Source organism: Phocoena phocoena, chromosome 13 (assembly GCF_963924675.1).
Source record: "Phocoena phocoena chromosome 13, mPhoPho1.1, whole genome shotgun sequence".
NCBI classification, from domain to species: Eukaryota; Metazoa; Chordata; class Mammalia; order Artiodactyla; family Phocoenidae; genus Phocoena; species Phocoena phocoena.
In genome coordinates this window covers 66,370,335-66,396,678 of record NC_089231.1, presented here as the reverse complement: position 1 = coordinate 66,396,678, position 26,344 = coordinate 66,370,335, and the positions used below count along the sequence as shown (strand labels likewise).

The window sequence follows — 26,344 nt, the reverse complement described above, 5'->3', positions numbered from 1 at the left end:
ATATGTGGTCATACGTAGGTCATTTAGATTATAGGTAGAATGTAGGTTGCATTTAAAATCCTCACCCCTTTTTAAAAATCTTGTCCTAAAACGATTCTGTATGTATATGTGTGTTTGTGAAGCTAAATGTAAAATTTTCTATAAAAATACTAACATTTCTTTATGTGTTCTTTTTTTTCTTTGAGAAATGATGCTATAAAATTAAGGGGTAAAAATCGTTGTCCAATTGTTGACATTATCTAGGGAAATAAAGCCCACAGTTCATGTCATGTTTGTGTGCCAGAATCAAGACTAAAACACAGAATCACTACTCTGGTACCCTTTGCACTTAACCACACGATACAGCAGCTATAGTATCTGTTGGAGACTTACCTGTCCTCCAAAGCCTTCTTGGGCAGGGTAAAATTCTGTTTGTCAGGGTTCTACTACTGAATGGTCTTCCAGTAGTTGTTCTTTTGTCAAAAGGTTTCTCCATGGTGAGTGAGTGTTATCTTAGACTATAAAGTATGGCAGAGTAAAGCAGAGACATATATTTGATTATCCCTTTTAGGATGTGACCCTTGACCTAGTGGAATTAACCTTTAAGGATCAATATATTGGCCGTGGGGATATGTGGCGACTGAAGAAAAGTTTGGTAAGATATTATTTTTTAAGAAGTCTGTTACTTTTTCCATTATGTTAATAATCCGTGTCACCAGGGAGATGTAGATCTAGTATGGAGAAGAGTATAAAATCCTTTCTGATTCCAGCATCACAGACAATTACTGTAAACATGTTGTATGTCTCCTCCCATTCTCTTTTCATGGTTTTTATAAGCTTTGTTTTGCTTGTTTGTTATCAGAGAGTTTAACTCTGCATTTTTGGTTTGAATGGGGAGAGTGTAATATTATTTTACATTTGAACTTTAGTTTTCAGGTTTTCACTTGATCTCTTTTGCTCCTCACATCTCCTCTTGTGGACAGGTATTTATTATCCTGAATTTATAGATGTGAAAACTGAGATTGAGGAGTTAAGATGAGAAAGCTAGTAAGCAATTGACTCTGGGCTGGAACCCAGATCTTTTTAAATTTTTTTTTAACATTTTAAAAAATTAATTAATTAATTTTGTTTATTTATCTTTGGCTGCGTTGGGTCTTTGTTGCTGCGCGCGGGCTTTCTCTAGTTGCGGCAAGCAGGGGCTACTCTTCATTGCGGTGCATGGGCTTCTCATTGCGGTGGCTTCTTTTGTTGTGGAGCATGGGCTCGAAGCGTGTGGGCTTCAGTAGTTGTGGCACACAGGCTCAGTAGTTGTGGCTTGCGGGCTCTAGAGCACAGGCTCAGTAGTTGTGGTGCACAGGCTTTTCCCGTACCAGGGCTCGAACCCGTGTCCCCTGCGTTGGCAGGCGGACTCTTAACCACTGCGCCACCAGGGAAGTCCCTGGAACCCAGATCTTGTTCCTTCCAGGTTAGACTGCTTTTTTGCTTTACCCTCCTTCCATTTTCCTTGTGGCCTCTCCCGTTGCGGAGCACAGGCTTCGGACGCGCAGGCTCAGCGGCCATGGCTCACGGGCCTAGCCGCTCTGCGCATGTGGGATCTTCCTGGACCGGGGCACGAACCCGTGTCCCCTGCATCGGCAGGCGGACTCTCAACCACTGCGCCACCAGGGAAGCCCCTGTTTATTTATTTTTAATGGACATTTTCCGCTGAACATGATCAGTTCATCAGAATTGTGAGCTGCTGCTGAAAATTCTCCTTTTGGACTTTTTGGCTGTTATGAAACAACAAATCATAGGTAGAATGTCCATACAGTGTATATTTTCAGAAAGAGATATCTTTGCTCATGTTTTATTTGGTGGGAGAAGGTTCCATTTTCTAAAATGAGAAATAAATGTTCCATATGTAAATGTACATATGTATGCAAGTGTGTGTGAACATAAGAATATTACTGAAGCTGGCCACTTATTATCCACTTGGTCTTTACTATTGTCTATACTTGCCAAACCCGTAAGAACCTACTGTTATACCTGCCCCAACACGTTTTCCTATGGGATAAATCTATTACTCCCATGTTAATTGAACTTTGGGTTAATAGAAGAGATTCGAAAGCCAGGAGATGTTCTTTGTGACCTTTCATGGCCTTGATGTATTGTTGAATCTCTCTCTTTCTCTTTTCCCTTAGGTCAGCACATGTGCCTATATCACTCAGAAGGTGGAATTTGCTGGCATCAGGTAGATACTGTGTCACTCTTGATTGATTAGCTTGTAACTGGGAATAGCATGTAGTGCAGTAACTGCTACATACAACCTTTGAGGCATGTGGACATCCTTATAATAAAATACACAATAGCTTAAAACGTTAGATTGTGGTAGCTAAAACAATCCAAAAGACCCCGAAATGCACTATAGTAGTTTTAAGATGGGTGGATGTTGCTGAAGCCGCCTGGTATTCTGAATGAAGGAGGGATAGACTCATAATTTTAGAACTGGAAAAAGCCTTAGATGAACATATTTCATCAAACTTTCTTGTTTTACAGTTTAAGAAACAGGTTTGGAGACATAAAATGACTAGTACAATAGTTCCTGAGTTGCTGCCTTTTTAGAGATATCACACTGCTCTTGATTTATTAAAATGATTTCTGTATTTCAGTTTGTGAAAAAGAGAGAAAAGGGGACTTTTTGAAACCCCCTCTAAATTCAAAAATCAAAATATCCACATAGTGAAGGCTTAACAGCACCAAAAAAGTGTGTTAGAAATATGTCCTTTTCCCTAGAGGAAACTGTGTCTTTCTTGAAACTTACTGTATATACTCAAGCATATTTACATCTGGTTGACTCACTTTTTTTTTTTTTTTTTTTTTTTTTTTTTTTTTTGCGGTACGCGGGCCTCTCACTGCCGTGGCCTCTCCCGTTGCGGAGCGCAGGCTCAGCGGCCATGGCTCACGGGCCCAGCCGCTCCGCAGCATGTGGGATCTTCCGGGACCGGGGCACGAACCCATGTCCCCTGCATCGGCAGGCGGACTCCCTACCGCTGCGCCACCAGGAAAGCCCTTGACTCACTTTTAATGTGAGATTGACCACTGGATTCTGGTGATGCAGCCTGGTCCCCTGTTATGAAATTCCTCATCAGATTTTCACAGAATGGTTTCATCTGTTGATGATTATTGCAAGATGGTGATTTTCTAATTCAGCCATTCCTCCTACCTTTATTGTCCAGAATCCTTTTGTAAAGACCTTTCACCAGCAATGAGGGCTATTTGGTTAGTCTGAACTACTGATCCTGAAAGAAAGAAAGGATAAAAGATTCATTTTTTTCTTTCCAAAAAGGGATGTTTTAGAAGTTGTTATAAGGTCAAAAATTCTTTGAAAAAATTTTAGCAACTAAAGCACAGTTCAAGAAGTGATGAAGTCTCAAGCAGAACAAGAAATGCAACCTATTTATGCCATCAAATACAAGCTGGTCTCTCCGAGGTGGTGGGCCAGGAGTCAGGAAACCTGTATTCCATTCCTGCAGCACCAGTGGTTAGCAGGGTGAAGCTGGGCAGCTCAGGGAGCCTCTGCATCTGTTCCTCTGCAAAATGAAGTGGTAGGTTTAGGATCTTTTTCTGTAAAGGACCAGATAGTAAATATTTTAGACTTTGGGCCACGTGAGTCTCAGGTCTCTGTTGCAATTTTTTTTTTTTTTAACGTTTAAAAATGTAAAATCTACTCTTAGCTGTGGGCCATACGAAAACAGGAGATAGGCTGGATTTGGCCTGCAGGCTACAGTTTGATGAGTCCTGGTTTAGAAACCCTCTCAGAATCCCTTTCATAATTAAATTCCTTGTTTCTCCATGTAAGTGCCTTCATACACCCTGACATAATGTCAGTTTTAGACTTTTCAAGATCTGTCCTAATATTTTGCTCATTCATGGTTAAATGTAAACCACAAAATCTTCTGTCATTTTTCCAAAAAATTTATAGTCTTTCTACATTGAATCAGAAGTCACTTTCTTTTCCAAAAAAAAAAAAAAAAAAGTGTTCTGGGTCTCATATGAGAAAATAAAATCAAATCATAATAAATTATTAGAGAATTTCTCTGTAATTTAGCCTTTTAATCTGGTAATTTAGTCAATAGTTAAGGACATAGTTTTATTACCTTGAGACCCTACCTTTGAAATGTTATTTTTCCTTAAAGGTAAACATTTTGTTTTTCTCTCAGTAAATTCACAATGTATTCTTTAAAAAAAAAACAAAAAAACTTCAAAATCAGTATTTTAAAACATTGAAGAAAAATTTTAAAGAAAAATATTGCACTAAAATCTATCTCCTAACAGCACTCTGCTTTTTTAAAATATTGAACTTAGATGAAATAAGTCAGACAAAGACAAATACTGTGTGATATCACTTATATGTGGAATCTAAAAAATACAACAAACTAGTGAATATAACAAAAAGGAAGCAGACTCACAGGTATAGAGAACAAACTAGTGGTTACCAGTGAGGAGAGGGAAGTGGGGAAGGGCATTATAGGCTGGGGGGGAGTGGGAGGTACAAACTATTAGGTATAAAATAAGCTACAAGGATATATCATACCACGGGGGAAATATAGCCAATATTTTATAATAACTATAAATGGAGTATAACCTTTAAAAATTGTGAATCAGTATACTATATACCTGTAACATATAGTATTGTACAGCAACTATACTTCAGTAAAAAAATAAATATCTTTTAAAAATTGAACTTAGAAACCTAGTCTATTTGATCTTATTGTGAAGAGATACCATTTTCCCAGATATAATTTTGGGGATTACTGACTAGCTGCCTACTTTTTTTAACTTAAAAAAATTTTTTTTTGTTGTTTTTTTCTAACTCACACTCCAGAGAGAGCAACACTGAATAATTTCTGGCCCTGACTTCCCAGCTGTCCTGGGGCAGACAGATCTGTTTGAGAGTCATACTTAAAGCCCATTGGAACATCCAGTTTGGGTGTTTTCCTGCTAGATCTGCCCCACTGCAGAGGATCTTCTGGGATCTTCTCTGACTTGAGCTCTGATTCTATGGTGGCAAGTCTCAACACACCTGTCCTGATTATAGAATTAATACTGTCAAGTACCACTTGTTCAGCACATGCTATGTATCAGGCCTATGCTAAGTATTTTTACATACAGTCCTTGCTCATTGTAGACAATATGAAAAACAGAATAAAGAAGCAGGGGGAAAAGACATAATATTACATTACTGAATATTGACATAAAAATTTTTCAGCAAAATGGCCTTCATTGAATAGGGACCCTGTCCCTTTGTGTCCCCTGACTTCTTTCTTATCTTCTAATTTGATACTGCAGTGGATCTTGTTTTTGTTGAAACTCATTGACTCAAAGCTGGGGTTAGCAAATTTGTTCATCTGTGCCTCTTAACTGTTTTTGTGACGTGTGCCCTTTTGAGGTTTGCTAGAAGGTACAATTCTGTGCTCAGGAAAGTTTGCATCATTTCAGAAGGTTCGTGGGTTCCCCGAAGCCCTTCCTTAGACCCACATGTTGTCTGCAGACCCCCAAATTAAGAGCTCCTGTTGTACAGATTCAGCGTACTCTGAGAATTCTTTATGTTGTGTAATCTGTTCATGGCCCTCTGGAAATCTGTAACTGGCCAGGTCATTTGGGTGTAAATGATAGAGTAGAGAGGGACACCCCAAAGGCACCCCTGTTTCTTCTCGGTTTATGTAGGACTCGTAATAACGCGTGTGCCTCTCCTTTCAGGGCGCAGGCTGGGGAGCTGTGGGTCAAGAATGAGAAGGTCATGTGTGGTTATATAAGCGAAGATACCAGGGTAAGGGTGATAAAGTGCTTTTTTCGGTTTGTTTCCCCATGGTATTATGTCTATAAGTTGTGAAATCAAAAAACAAAACAGAAACCAGCAAAAACTTGATCTCATGATCAAGCTGGTGACCAGCTACTATCTGCTCAGCTGGATAATATTGTAATATACTTGGGGACTCCTGAAATTCTAGTGTTTTACAGTTGGATCTCTCCAGTTTGGGGTTGATCTTCATTTTCTTCTGTTTAATATCAGATGTAGAGATGGAACATCTAGCTCGCAGGTTTCTGTGCTCACTAATACATAGCGAAAGTTAAATTCAGTAAAAGATTGTGTTGGTAAACACGAAGAAAGACCTTTGCCAAGGAATCTCCTCCTGTGACTCTGTTCCAGTTGGAAAAATCCAAACTGAACAGCTGTGAACGTTACCCACGCTGGTGAAAGCACCTGTCTGCTCTTCCGTGTTCCTATCCCCCAGCCTCCCTTGAGAGCAGTGGTTCTCAACCCAGGGGTGATCCTGCCTCCCCAGGGGTCTTTTGACAAAGTCTGGAGACATCTTTGGTCGTCACAACTGGGGTTATGTGGAGGACGCTGCTGAACGCACCACAGTGTAAAGGACAGCCCTCCAGAACAAAGGGTCACCTGGGCCCCAAGGGCAGTAACATTGTGGGGAACCGTCCTGTGCGTTGTGGGGTGTTCAGCATCCCTGGCTTCTACTCACTAAGTGCTAGTAGCACCCATCCCCACCCCCTGCAAGTCATAACCACCAGAAATGTCACCAGACATTACCAGATGTTCCCTGGGCAAGCAAAATAGTTGAGAACTTGGGGCCATTTTTAGAGGTAACCACTATCTGAATTTTATTTTTGTAATTCCCTTGTTTACATAGTGATAATACATATGTATTTTACCCTACACAGTATATTATTTGTTTTGCTCACGTTTAAGTTTTATTAAAGTGGATTAAAATGTATTCTCTTCCCCCCCCCACCACCCCGCACTTTAGCTATCTCGTTTGTACTCACTATATTTTTCATCATTGATTAGGAGTATATTTGTTGGGTCATAGGTTCTACTCTGTAAGGTAATGCCAAATTATTTTTCAAACTCTTTGGACCACTTTAAACTCCTCGTAGCCATATATAAAATCTTGTTTTTCACTTTTTCCAACACCAGGTCTTAGATTTTGAAAGTTTTTGCCACTCTACTGGGCATACATTGGTATTTTACAGTGATCTTTCCCCCAGTTTTCTGGGAAGTGACTCTTAAGTATGGCTTATAAAGACCATGATAATTTGGCACATGCTTACCCACTGAGCGGCTTGTGGGATCTTAGTCCCGTGACCAGGGATTGAACCCCGGGGCCATGGCAGTGAGAGCGCCAAGTAATAGCCACTGGACCGCCAGGGAATTCCCCATTGAAGGATTTTTAAGTGGGGGAGTGATACCTGAATTACGCCTTTAAGAGATCACTTATTAATTCAGTTGGATTTTGTTGAACAAAACTCCCAAAATGGGCTTCCCTGGTGGCGCAGTGGTTAAAGAATCCTCCTGCCAATGCAGGGGACACGGGTTTGAGCCCTGGTCCGGGAAGATCCCACATGCTGCGAAGCAACTAAGCCCGTGCGCCACAAGTACTGAGCCTGCGCTCTGGAGCCCGCAAGCCACAACTACTAAGCCCGCGCTCTGCAACAAGAAAAGCCACCGCAATGAGAAGCCCGAGCACTGCAACAAAGAGTAGCCCTCACTCGCCACAACTAGAGGAAGCCCGCATGCAGCAACGAAGACCCAATGCAGCCAAAAATAAATAAATTTATTTAAAAAAATAATACTGTATATAAAAAAAATAAACTCCCAGAGTTACAGTGGCAAATTGATACTTAAAGGTCAGCTTTATTCTCTCATATAAAAGAAGTCCATGGGTAGGCAAATTATGGCTAGTGTGACAGCGTCACAGTTACTGGTGGTCTAAGGCCCCTTCTGCCTTCCTTTTCTGCCTATCTCAGGATTGGGCTTCCGTGGTCTGGCTGGAGCTGCTGTGACCACATCCATGTGCCAGGCAGAGGAGGGAAGAAGGGAAGAAAGACAACAACGGGGCACGCTCCAGCCGAGTCAGCTTCCTTTCAGGACACACTTCCATTTATACCTTACTGACCAGGGTTGAGTCATGTGGAACTGCTCAGCATGCCTGGAGGTCTGGTCTCTTGGCGGGTCCCTTGCCTCCCAGAATAGAATCAGCTTCCTCTGACTTAGAAAGGAAGGATGTTGGGTAGGCGTCCACAGTACCCGCTGCAGCCCCTCTGGCTCTGGAGCAGAGTTGATTGTCGGGGCAAGAGTGGAAGCAGAGAGATGAGTTAGGAAGTTAGAAGGTGGTGGCGTGGGCTAGGCTGGGCATTGGAGCAGGGGAGAGATGGGCAGATTGGTGAAACATTCTGGGGTCGAGTCCACAGAACTTGCTAATGTGTTGGGTGTGAAGAGTGAAGAAAGGAATAATTGAGCAGCTGGTGGAGAGATGGCGGTGCCATTTATCATATGGAGAAGGCCAGGGAGGAGTCGTTCAGGGGAACTTCAGTTTGTGAGATGTCTGGACAGCCGAGTGGAAAAATCAGGGGAGGCAGTTGAGTCTGGAGCTAATCTGTCACTTCTCCCATGTAGCCCCCCATCCCATCCAGCCACGGGAACCGCTCACCATCCCTCCAACATGGCAGCGTGCTCTCTTGCCTCCGTGTCTTTTTGCGTGCTGCTCTCTCCCGCCTGCGGTGCTTGCTCCTCGCCTTCCCCCTTTCCCAAGCCTCTCATCCATCCCTCAGCACTAGTCTCAGGCTTCCCTGCTCCTGGAAAGCCTTCCTGGATGCACCAGGCTGGAAGTGCCCCCGTGGCACCTGGGACATATATCTATATCAGCACTTGTCACACTCCGGTGAATGTGTTTCTCACCTGCCTTGCCACCAGACTGCAAGCGCTTTGAGGGCAAGGACTGTGTCTTTTACCTTTGTATCCCAAAGTTGTCTGGCATACCTCCTGGCACTTAATGTCCCAAGGCTCTTTTACTTGAGATAATCTTTATAATCAGTTCAATTACCTGGCACACAAAAGATTCGAAGGAGCAAATGTAAAAGGAAAGGGAGTATTGATGCCTGCAACTTACACATTTTATACATTTTGCTTTCCCACCAAAGCTCTTTAAAGTCTGCTGGAGGAGGGAAGGGCTGGGTAAAGAAAGGGCTTTGTGGTAAAGCACACAGGCCAGGGAAACCACTAGGGCTTTTCCTGGAGGCATTCTGGGTGTGGAGAGGGGTACGATGTGGATTAGTTATTAGATCAACAACTCATCAACTGGTGCATCTTAGCCCAAGTTCTCCTTCTGTAATGAGGTCTCATCGACTTTCCCAGTAGATTCACTGCCCCTTCTCCAACGTTTCTTGTGGGAAGCTTCAAGGAATATTTGTATATAGTTGCAATGTTTTGCATGTCTTTATCCTCTGCCATGAGCTCCTAGAGGGTAGAGACAGAATCTTCCCCTCATGGCCTGTGATGCCAGGGATGGAGCTTGCTTTTAGAAGTTCCATGTCTCACAATTAACAGAAATCTTCCAGCATTGCTTTTTTTTTTTTGTAAAAAACATATACAATTTAGCTTTTTTTTTTTCCCTGGGCTGCGCTACGCAGCTTACAGCATCTTAGTTCCCTGACCAGGGATTGAACCCGGGCCCCAGCAGTGAAAGCACCTTGTCCTAACCACTGGACTGCCAGGGAAGTCCTAAAATTTAGCATCTTAACCATTTTTAAATATACAGTTCAGCAGTTTTAAGTATATTTACATCATTGTGAAACAGATCTGCAGAACGTTTTCATTTTGCAGAACTGAGATTCTATCCGTCATTGCTTTTTAATGCAATTATGTCTTTGTTTCTTTCAGGTGGTATTCCGTTCTACGTCAGCTATGGTTTACATATTTATTCAGATGAGCTGTGAAATGTGGGATTTTGATATTTATGGTACTGTTCCTAAGTGCGGGTCATAACTGCTAATGGGGAGAAGTTTCTGGTTTCCCCCAAGTTGGTATCATTTATAGCAATCTCTTAGCATTCTCTGAAGATATGTCCTGAGATCTTAACAAATCCTCAAATGCTAAAATAGATAAATATTTTATATATCTAGTGAATTGCATGAAATGTAGTAAAACATTAATGAAAAATCTGAATTCTCAGATCTTCAATTATTCTATAAGCATAGATCAAAAGTCATAGAGGGAGTGACTGTATGGCCAGGAACCAGCACCTTCTTTGATATCTTTCATCTTATGTCCTATCACTCACAGAAATCACCAAGTTTGTCTCATTTTATTAGAATTACTACACAATAAGTGGAGTACAATAAAGCTGCTATGAGGTGTGGACACTGTGCCCGACACACCAGCCTCATGGTGCATGCAGTTCTAATTTGTGTTTAGCAAAATTACAAATTAATTTTTGATGTAGGGTATCATGGATGCTCAAGAACAGCAGAAACTGCAAATGGTAATTTAGTGAAGGCCCAGGGGCTACCAGATCACCTTCAAACAAACTGGAAGCATCACTGTGAGAATAATTATATTTAAAAGTTAGACGGTTCTCTCATTTTGAAGATACACTGTCTCTTTCAATCATCAAAGCTTTTCAATCTTGTATTTTACCTTGAAGCTATGACCTCTTACTGAGTGAGGTAAATATTAAATTTGGCTCCATAGAAAGTCTAGGTTGAAAATGCTTTTAGGATGTAGCAGTACCTACCTTCTCTTTGACTAGTCCTATTCCTGTTAATTTACTGAGAGAAGAAAATGTAAGCAAGAAATAAAGATAATTCCCACCTTCTTTCTATTGTTTCTTTTCAGGGGATCTGTATTTTGAGAAAGCTGTGAATGGTTTCCTTGCTGATCTCTTTACCAAATGGAAGGTACGTTTCTTCTCATGCACTAAATCTCATTGCGTAAACATTATTCAATTCAGATTTTAAAAACTTACTCTTTCTATTAAGCTGAATTTAATTGAGGTACCTTAGCTAAAGTCTAAATTGATAAGACTCTAGATTTAAGTTACCTTCATCACCTCAACATGGTCAAGTATATTTATGAAGAACACACAGCTAACATCATACTCAGTGGTGAAAGACTGAAAATGTTCCACCTTAAGAATATCAGGAACAAGATAAGGATGTTTGCTTTCACCACTGGTATTCATTCTTTTACTGAAAATTCTAGCCAAAGCAAGTAGGAAAGAAAAAAGAAAGAAACAAAGGAAGGAAGGGAGGGAGGGAGGGAGGAAGGAGGGAAAGAGGAAAGAAGGAAAGGAGGAAAGGAAGAAAGAAAAGAGAAGAGAGATAGCATCCATATTGATGGGAAGAGCAAAAGCAAAACTATCTTTCTTCACAGATGACATCCTGTATGTAGAAAACCCCCAAATATCCATAAAAAAATAAAAACAAAAACTATTAGAGCTAATAAATTCAGCAGAGTTGCAGGATACAAAATCAACACATAAGATCATTTGTGTTTCATCAGCAGTGAACAATCTGCTCCGGAAATTAAAACAAGGAATAAAAAATTTTAAAGGGAATTAAATTAAAAAACAATTCCATTTACAAGAACATCAGAGAGAATAAAATACTTTGGAATAATTTACCCAAGGAAGGGCAAGGTTTATGCACTAAAATCTGTAAAACATTGCTGAAAGAAATGAATGAAGACCTAAATAAATGAAAAACAACTCGTGTTCATAGATTAGAAGACTTAATATTGTTAAAATATTCTAAAATTTATGTGGAATTGCAAGGGATCCTGAAGAGCCAAAACAATCTTGAAAAAGAAGAAGAAAGTTGGAGGACTCTCACTTTCTAATTTCAAAGCTTATTACAAAGCCAAAGTAGTCAAAACAGTGTGGTACTGGCATAAAGGTAGCTATGTAAATCAATGGAATAGAATTGAGAGTACAGAAATCAACCCATACATCTATGGTCAGTTGATTTTAGATGAGAATGTGCAGTCCACTCAATGAGGGAAATAATAGCTTCTTCCACAAATGGATTCAAGACAATTGAATATCCATATGCCAAAGAATGAATTTTGAGTCTTACCTCACATGATATACAAAAATTAACTCAAAGTGAATCAGAGACCTAAATATAAGAGCACATATCAGGTATTGTGGGAAGTGTTTTATCCTCCTTATCTCACTTCATCCTCTTGTCACTCTTACACAGGTAGGGAAAGTACAGCTGAAAGAGGTTAGGTAACTTGCCTGTGATCGATAGCCCGAAAAAACAGAGCGAGGATTCTAATCCAGTTCCATCCATTCATCCAGTGCTCACCTGAGTTCGTAACTCCTGGGCCGTCCTGTTTGTTTCTGTAATCCTGAGTCACGTCACCACTGTTGTATGTTACCTCCTCCATCGCACATGAGTTGAGAGGCTCTCATGCCCACACCAGCCCACTGTCAGGCACTTTTCCTGTGTAAAACTTACACCAAAATCAGATGAGTTTGGAGCTGTGTTTGGAGCACTAGGCGTCCAATAAATTAGTTGGTGGCTAGTGAAGGTCTGCTCTTGGTACTGTGGCGTGTATTTAGGAATTTCTGTCTACTTGAGAGATATCGGTGGAAGAATATAAGGTGACATGTTATGTTCATTATGTTGTCTTATACGGTGAATGCTGAATTGTGTGGTTAGTAAGTTCAGTTTGAGATAGGGTTGGTCAGTATGGGCTGTTGTCTTCAAAGACCCAGGAGGAACTGAAACTGAGCTTTCTGGCTCACTGGTGCAAGCCAAATTTCATGCCGTCTGTAAACACCCTACTTGTAGAATGTTGAACTCCAGACTGCATGGAAATGTGTATTCTCACTCGTCCCCATCGCAGTCCAAAGGTAATTACCTTGGTTTCAACCCGTGCATCTTGAGCAGCACCCAGTCCTCGTCCTATGGCCCTGGCAGTAGGTGGGAGTGTCTGGTGCTTACATCCACCACCATGGGTTCCATTCTTCCCTAAACCACAGTCCTGAAGAAATTAAAAAACACCATGAAGCAGGTACAAATACCATGATCCTCTGACAATGGGCTGATCTATTTTATGCCAAATCAAGAGCTGGGAGACAGCACTCCCCAACTTATTGGTGATTTGCAGGGTTTTTTTTGTTTGTTTGTTTTAATGGCCGTGCTGTGCGACATTCAGGATCTTAGTTCCCTGACCAGGGATGGAACCCACGCCCCCAGCAGTGGAAGCATGGAGTCTTAACCACTGGATCGCCAGGGAAGTCCCGTGATTTGCAGTTTTCAAAACACCTTCCACATTCCTAGGACTTTAGATAACTTGCCCAAGGTCATGTAGTGGTAGTTTCAGAGGCAGGAGTCAGTCCCAGCCTTCTGACTCTGGCAGAGCTGTGTCTACTGCATTACGCAGCCTACAATTACATGATGCTACCCAATGCCTGAGCCCCCAAGCCTCCCAGAATTGAAGTAAATGGAATAAACTTGAGTCTTCTTTTTCTCTACTCATCCCTAGGAGAAGAACTGTAGTCATGAAGTGACAGTGGTCCTATTTTCTAGGACTTTCTATGATGCAAAATCTCTTGGTGCGTAAGTCTCCTACAGTAACTTTTTTGTTAAGCTTTCCACACGCCCATCCCAATTCATTCCTTATCATTTTCTTTCCTTTGGCACTGCTCCGTCTGTCCCATCTTTTCTGTTAGAGGGTAGGGTAGAGTGGAAAATGACACAGTCCATTAGCAGATTCAAGGAGTCTGTGGGCTGTGATTCATCTTAAAACCAACTTAACAGATACATAATTATCTTTGTGTGTGTGTGTGTGTGTGAGTGTGATGCAACTCTTCAACCCAGAAGGGGGAAGCGGAGAAACTGAATTTCTCTTTTTAATCTGACCTGTATATGTTGTTTTCTCTATTTCAGATGAATTTCCTGAAATAAACCGAGCCTCAATTAGGCAGGATCACAAGGGGCGATTCTATGAAGACTTCTATAAGTATTTTTGGGTTGCTTTTGCCTTTTGTTTTCCCTTGGTTGTTTCTTCCCTAACTTAGAAAAAAAAAATTAACCTTTTTACTTTGGAATAATTTTAGGTTTACAGAGAAGTAGCAAAGATAGTACAGAGAGTTCCCATATACCCTTCACCCAGTTTCCTCTGTGAATATTTCCTAACCAAGGTACATCTATCAAAACTATGAGATGAGGACTGGTACATTGCTATGAACTAAATATCAGACTTTTCTCAGATTCATCAGTTTTTCCGCTTATGTACCTTTCTTGTTCCAGGATCCAATGCAGGATACCACATTGCAATTAGACTTTCCAAACTTTTTATTGTGAAAAGTTTCAAACTCACAGAAAAGAATAATGAACCCATATACCCAATTCCTGGATTAAACAGTTATTATCATGCTATATTTGTTTCATTTTTTTTAAAAAATTATTTATTTTTGGCTACATCGGGTCTTCGTTGCTGTGCGCGGGCTCTCTCTAGTTGCAGAGAGCGGAGGCTACTCTTCGTTGCAGTGCACGGGCTTCTCATTGCGGTGGCTTCTCTTGTTGTGGAGCACAGGCTCTAGGAGCGCTGGCTTCAGTAGTTGCAGCATGCAGGCTCAGTAGTTGTGGCTCGCAGGCTCTAGAGCGCAGGCTCAGTAGTCGTGGCACACGGGCTTAGATGCTCTGTGGCATGTGGGATCTTCCCGGACCAGGGCTCGAGCCCGTGTCCCCTGCATTGGCAGGCAGATTCTTAACCACTGTGCCACCAGGGAAGCCCCGCTTCATTTGTTTTTTGGCTACATTTTACTTAAGAGCAAACTATAGATATTAAAACATTTTGTTCCTAAAGAATGAGGGCAACCATGGACTTTCAGTGATTATGGTGTGTCACTGTAGGTTTATTAATTTCAACAAATGTACCACTCTGGTGAGGAATGTTGATAATTGGGTGAGGGGGGCATGAAACATGTGTTAAGGGAGGGAGTATATGGGAAATCTCTGTACCTTCCTCTCAATTTTGCTGTGAAATTAAAACTGCTCTAAAAAAAGTCTGAATAAAAAAAAAAGCAGGAAACACTCAGGGATGCATAACTGTGTATCTGTCTCTCACAGTGACATATAATTTTAAAAATTAGAAAAAAATTAAATATCAAACAATAAAGAATTAAATTATGGTAGAATTTCAGACTGACAAAATATTATACAGCCATCCCATTAAAAATGATGTAATCCTCTTTGATAATTGTTGAATATGAGTGGTAGGTACATGGAGGCTCACAGTGCTATTTTCTCTAACAAAGTATATTTGATTTTATTAAAAACAAAAATTTAAAAAGAGGAACGTCCAATTTTAAAACAGGCTAAACTGAAAAGGGTCTAGAGAAACATATATCATAGTGTTAAAAGTACTTCCCTTTGGATTGCGAAGTCAGACCAGGGATAAGACCCAAAACAAACAAGATGAAAAAATGGGCTTCTTGGTGGTATATATTCACTGCGTTTGGACAAGTGAATAATGACAGGTCTCCATCGTTATAGTATCTTACAGAGTATTTCCACTGCCCTAAAAATCCTCTGTTCTCCACTTACTCATTCCTTCCTCCACCCCCAGCCCCTGGAACTATTGATCTTTTTAGAGTCTCCATAATTTTGCCTTTTCCAGAGTGTCATATGGTTGGAATCATATAATATGTAATTTTTTCCTATTGGCTTCTTTCACTTAGTAGTATGCATTTAAGGTTCCTTCATGTCTTTTCATGGCTCGATAGCTCATTTCTCTTTAGAGTTCAATAATGGACCTTTGTCTGGCTGTACCATCCACCCCTTGAAGGAGTCTTGGTTGCTTCCAAATTTTGGCAGTTATAAATAAAGCTTCTGTAAACATCCATGTGCACATTTTTGTGTAGACATAAGTTTTCACCTCATTTGCATAAATAACAAGGAGCACAATTGCTGGATTATATGATAAGAATTCTGTAAGAAACCACCAAACTGTCTTCCAAAATGGCTGCACCAGTTTGCATTGCCACCAGCAATGGATGAAAGTTCCTGTTGCTCCACATCCTTGTCAGCATTTGGTGTTGTCAGTGTTCTGGATTTTGGCCTTTCTAATAGGTATATAGTATTGTCTTGTTGTTGTTTTAATTTGTATTTCCCTGATGGCGTATGAGGTGGAGCATCGTTTCATCTGCTTATTTGCCATCTGTCTATCTTCTTTGGAGAGGTGTCTGTTCAGGTCTGTTGCCCACTTTTTTTTTTTTTTTTGCGGTGCGCGGGCCTCTCACTGTTGTGGCCTCTCCTGTTGCGGAGCATGGGCTCCAGACGCACAGGCTCAGTGGCCATGGCTCACAGGCCCAGCCGCTCCGGGGCACGAACCCGTGTCCCCTGCATCGGCAGGCGGACTCTCAACCACTGCGCCACCAGGGAAGCCCTGTTGCCCACTTTTTAATTGTATTGTTTTCTTATTGTAAAGTTTTAAGGGTCCATTGTATATTTTGGATGATAGTCATTTATTCAGATGTGTCTTTTGCAAGTCTTTTCTCCCAGTCTGCGGCTTGTCTTCTCATTCTCTTGACACTGTCTTTTGCAGAGCAGAAATTTCTTAATTTTAATGAAGTCCAGCTTATCAATTTTTCTTTCATGGATTGTGCCTTTGGTATTGAATCTAAAAAGTCATCACCATACCCAGGGTCATCTAGGTTTTCTCCTGTGTTATCTTCCAGAGTCTTATAGTTTTATGTTTTGTATTTAGGTCTGTGATCCATTTTGAGTTAATTTTTATGCGGGCTGTAAGGTCTGTGTCTAGATTTTTTTTTTTTGTAGAGAGTATGTTAAATATCAGCTCAGCAGAGCTATTTATAAAGCACCTTTTTAGTGTTTGTGGTCCACTGTACTAGTGCTTCTAAAACCGCTGTGTACAAATGAATCACTGGGAATTTGTTAAAATGTAGGTTCTGATTCAGTAAGTTCTGGGATGGATCCTGAGAGTTTGATGATCCCAATGCTGTTGATTGGTAGACTGCAAGTAGATTTTTTTCTTTCTTTTTTTCTTTCTTCCTTCCTGCCTTCCTTTTTTTTCTTTTTTTTTTTTTTAATGTGGATGGCCAGTTGTTCCAGCACCAGTTGAAAAGACTATGTTTGCTCCATTGTATTGTCTTTCTCATTTGGCAAAGATCAGTTGACTATATTTGTGTGGGTCTATTTCTGGCTCCATTCTGTTCCATTGATCTATTTGTTCATTCACAATATCACATTGTCTTGATTACTGTAACTTCATATAAGTCTTGAAGTTGGATAGTGTCCGTCCTCCAACTTTGTTCTTCTTCAGTACTGTGTTGGCTATTCTGGATCCTGTGTGTTTCTTTAGGATAAATTCCTAACATTAAATGGAAATGTATCTTTCTCTTCTTAAATTTAAATTTTACTTATTTTTTGGAATACATTCACATGGTTCAAAATTTTAAAGGTTCAGAGGTATACAGTAAGCAGATTCCCACCCATCCTTTTCCACTGATCTAGTTCCCTGACCTAGATATGTTTATTGGCTGTCTGTGTAAAAACATATATATGGATGTTTTCATTTAAGGCTTTTCGTATATGCTACCTAATTGTAATTCAGTCTGTAAGAATGTTCATTTCCCTGCACAGCACTGGGCATTTATATAATCTCTAGGCAATTTTGAAATGTTTTTATATTTTTTGTTTTCAATTTTTAATTTTCACTCTCTTGATGTGATTACATTTCTTTGTTAACATTTGTTAAAGGCATTCAACTTTACTACATATTGCTATATGATAAATGACCCCAGCTCCAGGCGTCCCCTCTTCTCCTTTCCTTGAACCCAGTAAGGGACCCTATGTCCTGTGTGTCATCACTGCTCGACACCTATTTTGTGATCGTGCTCCTTTCAGGGTGGTGGTGCAGAATGAGAGGAGAGAAGAGTGGACCTCCCTCCTCGTGACCATTAAAAAGCTCTTCATCCAGTATCCAGTGCTGGTGCGACTGGAACAGGCAGGTACTGCATTTATGTGCTGGAAGGTGCGGCAGGGGAGGAGGTGTCAGATGGAGGCTGGGGGACCAAGAGGTTCCTGCTTGCTTCCCTTCCAGTGTTGAGTATGGCTTCTGCTTCTGGCGGGGTTTCTATGTCAGGTTGGGTCCCGCTGGTCATTGCACGTGCAGTAAGTTCAGTCACGTCCCTTCTGCAGGGGGAGGGGCCTGTGGATCAAGGCACCTTCCACTTGTTTCTTTTTTTTATATATATAAATTTATTTATTTTATTTTTGGCTGTGTTGTGTCTTTGTTGCTGTGCTCGGGCTTTCTCTAGTTGAGGCGAGCAGGGGCTACTCTTCGTTTGTGGTGTGCGGGCTTCTCATGGCGGAGGCTTCTCTTGTTGTGGAGCACGGGCTCTAGGTGCGTGAGCTTCAGAAGTTGTGGCACATGGGCTCAATAGTTGTGACTCGTGGGCTCTAGAGTGCAGGCTCAGTAGTGTGGCGCATGGGCTTAGTTGATCCGCGGCATGTGGGATCTTCCTGGTCCAGGGATCGAACCTGTGTCCCCTGCACTGGCAGGCAGATTCTTAACCACTGCGCCACCAGAGAAATCCCCCCACTTGCTTCTTACGAGTCCATCTTTCATGAGATGTTGTTCCTTCTCTTGTGTCTTTTGCTTCAGAGGGCTTTCCTCAAGGAGACAATTCTACCTCAGCGCAAGGAAACTACCTAGAGGCCATCAATCTGTCATTCAATGGTGAGTAAGGGCGCCAGCCACAGTGAGCAGATGTCTTGCTGACCACATGGCTGTGACCTTCTTTTTACTAATGTGCAGAGACCCAGACCTAGCTGGTGATGCCCCCACCTAACTACCCCCCAGATTAACTGAAAGCAGTAACTTCTGTTTGGATGGTTTTAATGGCCACCATGTAGCTCTTGGGTTTTCTGTTGGGAATCAACTTCCTCTTCTCATCTGCTTCTCATTGTGATCCAAGAGTAAAGAGCTGGAGAAAGTCCTCCTTGGGCCCTTTGTTTTCCTAAAAACTGCGTTCTTATTATTTTCCACTCCATCCTTCAGTTGCTTCCAGGTAATTTTTTTTAATTTACTTTTTTTTTTTTTAAATTACAGAAGGAGCCCATTGTTCCTAGAATTCAAATAATAGAGAAGTATATCAAGTACAATGAAAATCTCCCCCTTCCCTCCACTGTCAGACCCTTCCAAGAGGGACCATTGTTAACAGTGTGATGTGATTTCTTCCAAACGTTTCTCCCTGCATTTATGTGTTAGCTGAGATACTTTGTTTGCAGATAACAGAAACCTACTGAATTCAAACAAAAAGGAAGTTTACTCTGAGGATACAGGGGCTCTTGGGGCAGCCAGAAAAGGCTTGAACACCTTGTTGAGGAGGGTGGGAATGAGGGTGGCTCTGGGAACCGCAGCAGCAGGAATTCCTAGACACGAGTTCAGCTCCCAGTGACCCTGTCTCTGCTCTCTGGTTAGAATTCCACATTCCCAGCTCTGGTTAGGTGTCTGTCCATCACTGGCAACTGACAGAAGAGATGGTGTGTGGTCACTTCACTGTGTGTATCGCCTGCCCGTGACTGTACTCAGGTGCTAGGGATTCTAGAGCATGGGGTCTTTTATTAGTAAGTCTTTTTGTCACATTTGAATGGCACTAAATTTCCATAGTAAAAATCGCACAGCACAGGAATAAGAATTAGGGAATTCCCTGGCGGTCCAGTGGTTAGGACTCTCTGCTTTCATTGCTGAGGGCACGAGTTCAATCCCTGGTCAGGGAACTGAGATTCTGCAAACTGCGTGGCATGGCACGGCCAAAAAAAAAAAACAAGAAGTAAGAATTAACTTGCCAAATTTAAAAAGTCATCACAAGATTCTGGTCAGCTCTCTCAAATATTGTCTTAAATCAATATTTGATTCTTCTAAGTTTCAATACAGATCCATTTATGGATGGTTTAAATTAGCGACATGAAATTTGGATATTTAAGGCTGCACAAGGCAAGTATTCAGCCTCGAAGAGGGGTATTAACAAAGGTAACAGGGACATAGACCTGTATTCAAGCAGTTCTTACTGTAGAAGGGGAAGGACAGAAGTGAATTCAGGCCGGGAGGTGACAACCGCTCTAACAGAAACATGGACGAAATGGTCCGAGAGCATAGAGACGCTTGCCACTGGCTGGTTTCTGATAAGCTGTAGCATCTTCACAGGAGGACTTTTTACTTTGTTTCAAGTGTTTGACAAGCACTACATCAACCGCAACTTTGACCGAACTGGGCAGATGTCTGTGGTGATCACGCCCGGGGTGGGTGTGTTCGAAGTGGACCGGCTACTCATGATCCTGACCAAGCAGCGGATGATAGATAACGGTAATGCTTCCGGGGCGCTGCTGTGTTTATAGCCTGATTTACCCTTACCCATCGGGATATGGGGACATGAGTAATGTCAGGTGACAAAAAAGAGTTCCATGGTCAGTCGGCTTGGGACATGCTGGGTCATGCACAGTTCGGCACAGTTCCTAATTGCCAGTTTGAATATGTTAGTGTATCTTGTTTATCTCTAGAGGACATAACTGGCACTCTGAGTTTCCCAAACATACTTGACGCTGGAGAACCCCTTTGGGGGATTGTTTCCAGGATCCAGCGTCCATCAGCCCATCCTGGGAAGCGCCATGGGATCATCCAGTCCTCCCTCTGTGATGTGCCGTGCGTCTCCGACTTGCACCCCCTCCCCCTATTTGATTTGTGTTTTAACAACAAGATGGAGTTGGGAACGTAAATCCCGGTGGCCAGTAAAGAAACTCTGTTGAATGATGTGGATTATTTTGCTTTTTACTGAGATGACAAGGTTCCCTTTCCTTTCGGGCCTTGAAACTGTAGTCATGGAGGCCTGGCGGTCTGTTTGACAAATCACGATCTGCAAGGCCGTCAAAAGCTGTCAAGCACTGATTAGTGGCAGATGCGGTGGGACTTGGTAAAGAGGACACAGACAAAATGCACCTATTTACTTCTTAACCGCGTGGGCAGAGCTGGTGAGGAGAATAAGTCAGCTGTGCCTTGTACCCTGACCCACTTGAATCACACAGCTAATAGATTGGGATACGTATCTCTACACTGCCCCCCCCCCCACCAACTCTTTCTGTCTTTCCTTTTTTAGGAATCGGTGTGGACTTGGTGTGCATGGGGGAGCAGCCACTGCATGCTGTCCCGTTGTTCAAGGTGATTGATTTTGCAGTGCTCACTGAAGGCCAGGTTCCAGTGCAGGGTGATCTTGAGAATAGTTAGAATCAGAGAAGCTGGAGCAGTTCCGGGCCCTACCTGCTTTCCAGCTGACCTGGGGGCCCTGCCTCGTTCCCTTTCAGCTGCACAATCGGAGCGGCCCTCGCGACTCTCGCCTGGGTGACGACTACAATATCCCTCACTGGATAAACCACAGGTGGGTGAGATCTGGATTCGCCGTAGAGGATCAGGGATTCCATTAGCTTGCTTGCCATTTTTTTCTTCAAACCTGTTAAGTTCTTACTACAAAACCTTTTGTGACGAGAATGTGGAAACCAAAGTTCTAACATTTGTTTAAAGCATCTCTATATGCAAAGCCATGGCTGTGACATAAGAACAGTCTATGGTGAAAAACATAAAAACAAGTTTGAAGGACTTATTTCCACAACTATTCCCAATTCCCCCTGTTCCCAACTCACACAGACCATAGTGGACCAGCACAGGGCCTGGGCCTCTCTTCATTTGTAGAAAAATCCCCATGCCTCCTCTTCGCATGAGACCAGGCCTCAGTGTTCCTGCTAACTTCAGCTCAAGGAGGAGGTTCTAATCCAGTTAGGAATCAGGACTAGCGCACATGAGACAATTTATAGGAAAAAAAGGAATAGAACAATATTTTAAAACATAATTAATGTTTTGTAGTAATTACAAAAGAAAGAATTGGGAAGATCAGTGAGGCCTGAGACAAAGGTGTTCCTGGGAGGGCTGATCCATGGCTGGGATTCCAGCTGTGTCTTGAGGTTTAAAATGAAAGGGGTTTAGGGACTTCCTCAGTGGTTAAGACTGCACGCTTCCACTGCAGGGGACACAGGTTCGATCCCTGGTCGGGGAACTAAGATCCCGCATGCCGTGTGGCATGACCAAAAAAAAAAATTAATTAAAAAAAAAAAGAAAGGGGTTTAGATGAATGACCCTGTCTGTTTCTTTTGCAGTTTCTACACATCCAAAAGCCAGCTCTTTTGTAATAGTTTCACCCCACGAATAAAACTGGCGGGAAAGAAGGTAGGTTTCACCCACCAGCAGAGCCTTTAGGGACTGTCACTGATGTTATTTTGGGCCTAAGAAACCTCCTGTCCCCCAGTGGTCATGAATAGCATTTGAGAAATTTGTCTTAGTACTTTATAGTTTTCTGCATTAAATAAATAAACAACAAAGCAAATCCCAGGAGTGATTAACTCTATTTAATTTTGCAGCCTGCCTCTGAGAAAGCAAAAAATGGCCGTGATACGTGTGAGTATTTTTTTCTCCTTTCATCACTTTTAGAAAGAGTCACCTAACCCATGGCAACAAGATTTTGTGAGGTTGTGTAAAAAATTCACAGCCAAGTTTGGGAGACCAGAGTTCCCCTTGTGTGATCTTTGGAAGGTCCCTTAGTGATCCTGTATATTTTTGTCCTGTCAGCTGCAAAATGGGTGATAACAAAACCTTATTTTTCTTTTCCATAGGTCAATTGTAGGGATTGGGTGGAAAGTTTTAAAGGACTAAATATACACATTAAGATGATATTTTTATTTTTTTTTAATTAATTAATTTATTTTTGGCTGCATTGGGTCTTTGTTGCTGTTCGCGGGCTTTCTCTAGTTGCAGTGAGCGGGGGCTACTCTGTTGTGGTGCGCGAGCTTCTTAACGCGGTGGTTTCTCTTGTTGTGGAGCACGGGCTCTAGGTGTGCAGGCTTCAGCAGTTGTGGCTCACAGGCTGTAGAGCGCAGGCTCAGTAGTTGTGGCGCACGGGCTTCGTTGCTCCGTGGCATGTGGGATCTTCCCGGACCAGGGCTCAAACCCGTGTGCCCTGCATTGGCAGGCGGATTTTTAACCACTGCGCCACCAGGGAAGCCCAAGATGATATTTTTAAAGTGGGATCACAGAAGGAAATGCTGCCATCATCTTGCCTTTACTTAATGCTAGTAAATAGTAATCTCTATATCGCTTTGACATATAAATCATTTAATCTTAGTAACCTGACGAATGGGTTATTATCCCATTTTTTTCAGGGAGAGATGGTGATGATGACCTATATCTTGCAGATTTTCATGAAGACCATCCGAAGGCCTCTTGTTGAAATGTGTTTTGAGGACAGTTTGTATTATTTGTGTGTTTCAGCTCTGGGGACTCCCAAAGAATCTGAGAACACCCTTCCCATCCAAGTGGATTACGATGCTTATGACGCGCAAGTCTTCAGGCTGCCAGGCCCATCCCGGGCTCAGCGCCTCGCCACCTGCAGGTTTTCTGCCAGATGCACTTTGGGGTGGATGTAAAAGCTGATCAGGAAAACCTGAGACCCAGTAGGGACCTGCATGAGAGCAACCTTGAAAACATCTTAAATTAAAATTAGCCAAGTGGAAGCTGTAGTATGTGGATCATTAGGGAGTCTGTTTTCTGGTTCTCTGGCCCAGCCATTTTGTTAGCTATGTTTGCTATGAAGTATTGTCCCCTCATAAGGAGAGCATTCTGCTTTTTCTAGCCAAGAGAAGCAATTCGTGAATTCTGGAATTTTCATTTCACTGGGAGGCCACTAATGATAGATAGATAGATAGATAGATAGGCAGCCACTAATAGATAATAGATAGATAGATAGATAGGTAAATAGATAGATTGATCAACCGATCGATCCCAGGGCCCAGAGTTTCTTTTAGGTTTATTATTCCCAGAGGGCGAGAGACTTTTCTTTCTTTATTCCTGTTTTTAAAATTTGCTCCATGGTATTTTGGTCATGTAGTAGTTTTTCATTGTGATATAGTCAGATTTACCACCATGCTCATTTCTGGATCTTGTGTAAGAAAGCCATCCCTACTCCAAGGTTAGAAACGTGTCTTTTGTATTTTCTTCCAATACTTTTTTGGTCTTGGTTTTTATACTTAGTTCTTTATATAGAGTTTTTTTTTTTTTAATGAAATGTGAAACAGAGCTCTAGCTTATTTTTTTCCCGAGAAGTACCGCGAGTCCATTTTCCACATTTCTTAGACATGGAAAGTGTGCTTTGATTGGAAGAATCACTGATTGGAGGAATATTCCATCTCTTCACATTGTGACAAATGGGCTTAGAGTGGCCACGTGCTCTTCTTCTGTCCTTTCCCCTCATCCCATCCTGATGTCTGGTCCCGAGAATGCTTAGAGCTCACAGTGAGTGCTGTTAACAGCAGCTCCCCTGCACGTAGATGCTGCCTAGGGCCTCGGCGGTGCTTTTCTTCTGAGTGTCTAAGAACCCTTTCATGGTCCAAGATCCTTGGTTTTCTTTCTTCTGATCAAAGACGGCAAGACCTGATGTCTCAGAGACTCAGGCTGTGTTCCTTGAGGGCACAGACTGTGCCCTAATCTGTGCTGTATCCCCACGCTGGGCTGAGCATATGCTGGCACTCAAATATTTACTGTTGAAATAATGAAAAGTGTAGTCAGCCCTTGGGATCTATTTTCAGGTTCCATTTAAGCTCTCCCTTAAAATCCTTCCAGGTGGAAAGAGAACAGCTCTGATGCCAGAGGGGTGGCCCTATTGGCGGTTGCTGACTCTTCCATTCTGAATTTTTGTACCCCATTGGGCTCCTCTCCTGCTGATCCTTCTTCCTGCTGTTTCCAGAGGTTTTCCCCTCAGGGAGTTTCATGTTTTAATAAGGGCATATGTTTTTAAAAATTTTTATTAAGGAAACATTCAAACAGACCAGTGAAATGAACAGTTATCAGTGTGTTGTCAATCTTGTTTTATCACTTCTCCCACATTTGAAATTTCGCTTGAGTATTCTAAAACAGATATCAGGTATCCTTTTCTTTTTTTTGCGGTACGCGGGCCTCTCACTGTTGTGGCCTCTCCCGTTGCGGAGCACAGGCTCCGGACACGCAGGCTCAGCGGCCATGGCTCACGGGCCCAGCCGCTCCACAGCATGTGGGATCTTCCTGGACTGGGGCACGAACCCGTGTCCTTGCATCGGCAGGCGGACTCTCAACCACTGCGCCACCAGGGAAGCCCCCTTTTCTTTTTTTTTAAACCTGTAAGTGTTTCAGCATGTGTGTCTCTAACAAATAAGAAATAAAACAAACAAAAAAAATGTGATCACAGTACCCTTGTCACTGGTAACAAAATTCACACTAATTCCTTAATATCCCCGATAGCCAGTCCCTCTGTAGATTTCCCAATGGTCTCAAAACTGTGATTTTTACAGTTACTTAGTTTGAGTTGGGATCTGAAGAAGATGCACATGTTGCATTTTCTCTTATGTCATTTTCTGTGACCGCAGAGTGTCTTGCTTTCTTCCTTTGTCTGTTTATTTCCATATGACATTTAACTTTTCCTGTTGTCTCTGAATCTGCTGTAAACTGGCAATTATCTCTAGAGGCTTGGTTAGATTTGGGTTCAATTTTTGATGCCGGAAGACTTCTCAGGCTGTGCTGTGTGTTTCCTCTTGGGTGACATCGGTTCACAACCCCATTCTCAGTGACACGAGCTTGATGGTGGGATGAGGTGGGGTCAGGCTGAGCGATTGCTTCTTTACAACTCTGATCCTGGGACTCCGGCCATTGGATGACTGTCAGTCATCTCCCCTGTTTCTTCCACGACGTCTCCAGCTGCTCAGGGCAGAGTCCCTCCTACATTACCTCCTCGGAGATCCCATTGGGGGTTTTCGTTATTGGCCTCCCATGTAGCCCAGGCTGGGGATCCGTTTGGGAGTTGTAACTCTAGGTGGGACAGCACCCCCCGCTTGGTGTGACTTGGTCTCTACTCACCAGGTCCGTGCGAGAGCGGGAGAGTCACAGTCGGAAGAGCGCCAGCTCCTGTGATGTCTCATCCAGCCCTTCCCTGCCTGGCCAGCCGCTGCCCACAGAGGAGGTGAGGAGCCAGGCTTCTGACGACAGTTCCCTGGGCAGGAGCGCCAACATCCTGATGATCCCTCACCCCCACCTGCACCAGTATGAAGTCAGCAGCTCCTTGGGCTACACCAGCACTCGAGGTCAGAGGGCAGGGCTGGGCAGGGTGGGGATAGCTGCCTTCCTGTAGTGGGGATGGGCGGGACTATGGATAGGTGTGGGCTGTAAGTCCCATGTGTTAATTATTTCCATGCAGGTGCAGTGAGTACGAATGGCCTTAGCTGTTTGTGTGTGTGTGTGTTATACTATTTTCGTCTTTACCCTTTCTTCTTCTCTCTTCCCTATAACTGTCTACCTTTCCATATGTTAAGGTAGAGCTTTTCTTAGGCCTAAGGTTAAAGTGTTTACTTATTTCCTTAGCATTTCCATTCGAGCCACACTTAAAACAGCCTCTTTCCTCTATCCCACTTCAAGTGACCTGTTAAC

The 26,344-nt window shown here is 42.4% G+C and overlaps 1 protein-coding gene across 8 annotated transcripts in view; it reads left to right on the top strand.

The window, feature by feature from the left end:
* Nucleotides 1–26,344, top strand: part of DEPDC5 (DEP domain containing 5, GATOR1 subcomplex subunit) — a 91,084-nt gene that overhangs the window by 5,635 nt on the left and 59,105 nt on the right. For 7 of the 8 annotated variants that reach the window (XM_065890545.1, XM_065890542.1, XM_065890544.1 and 4 more), the window contains exons 5-20: nucleotides 551–634; nucleotides 2,160–2,209; nucleotides 5,719–5,788; nucleotides 9,695–9,773; nucleotides 10,649–10,710; nucleotides 13,307–13,376; nucleotides 13,711–13,783; nucleotides 17,695–17,798; nucleotides 18,455–18,529; nucleotides 20,024–20,158; nucleotides 20,946–21,007; nucleotides 21,151–21,224; nucleotides 21,997–22,066; nucleotides 22,258–22,294; nucleotides 23,165–23,285; nucleotides 25,781–26,001. In XM_065890545.1, the coding sequence (XP_065746617.1) occupies nucleotides 551–634; nucleotides 2,160–2,209; nucleotides 5,719–5,788; nucleotides 9,695–9,773; nucleotides 10,649–10,710; nucleotides 13,307–13,376; nucleotides 13,711–13,783; nucleotides 17,695–17,798; nucleotides 18,455–18,529; nucleotides 20,024–20,158; nucleotides 20,946–21,007; nucleotides 21,151–21,224; nucleotides 21,997–22,066; nucleotides 22,258–22,294; nucleotides 23,165–23,285; nucleotides 25,781–26,001 (1,387 nt within the window). The remainder of the gene's footprint in view (nucleotides 1–550; nucleotides 635–2,159; nucleotides 2,210–5,718; nucleotides 5,789–9,694; nucleotides 9,774–10,648; nucleotides 10,711–13,306; nucleotides 13,377–13,710; nucleotides 13,784–17,694; nucleotides 17,799–18,454; nucleotides 18,530–20,023; nucleotides 20,159–20,945; nucleotides 21,008–21,150; nucleotides 21,225–21,996; nucleotides 22,067–22,257; nucleotides 22,295–23,164; nucleotides 23,286–25,780; nucleotides 26,002–26,344) is intronic. The other variant, XM_065890540.1, reaches the window with a different exon arrangement.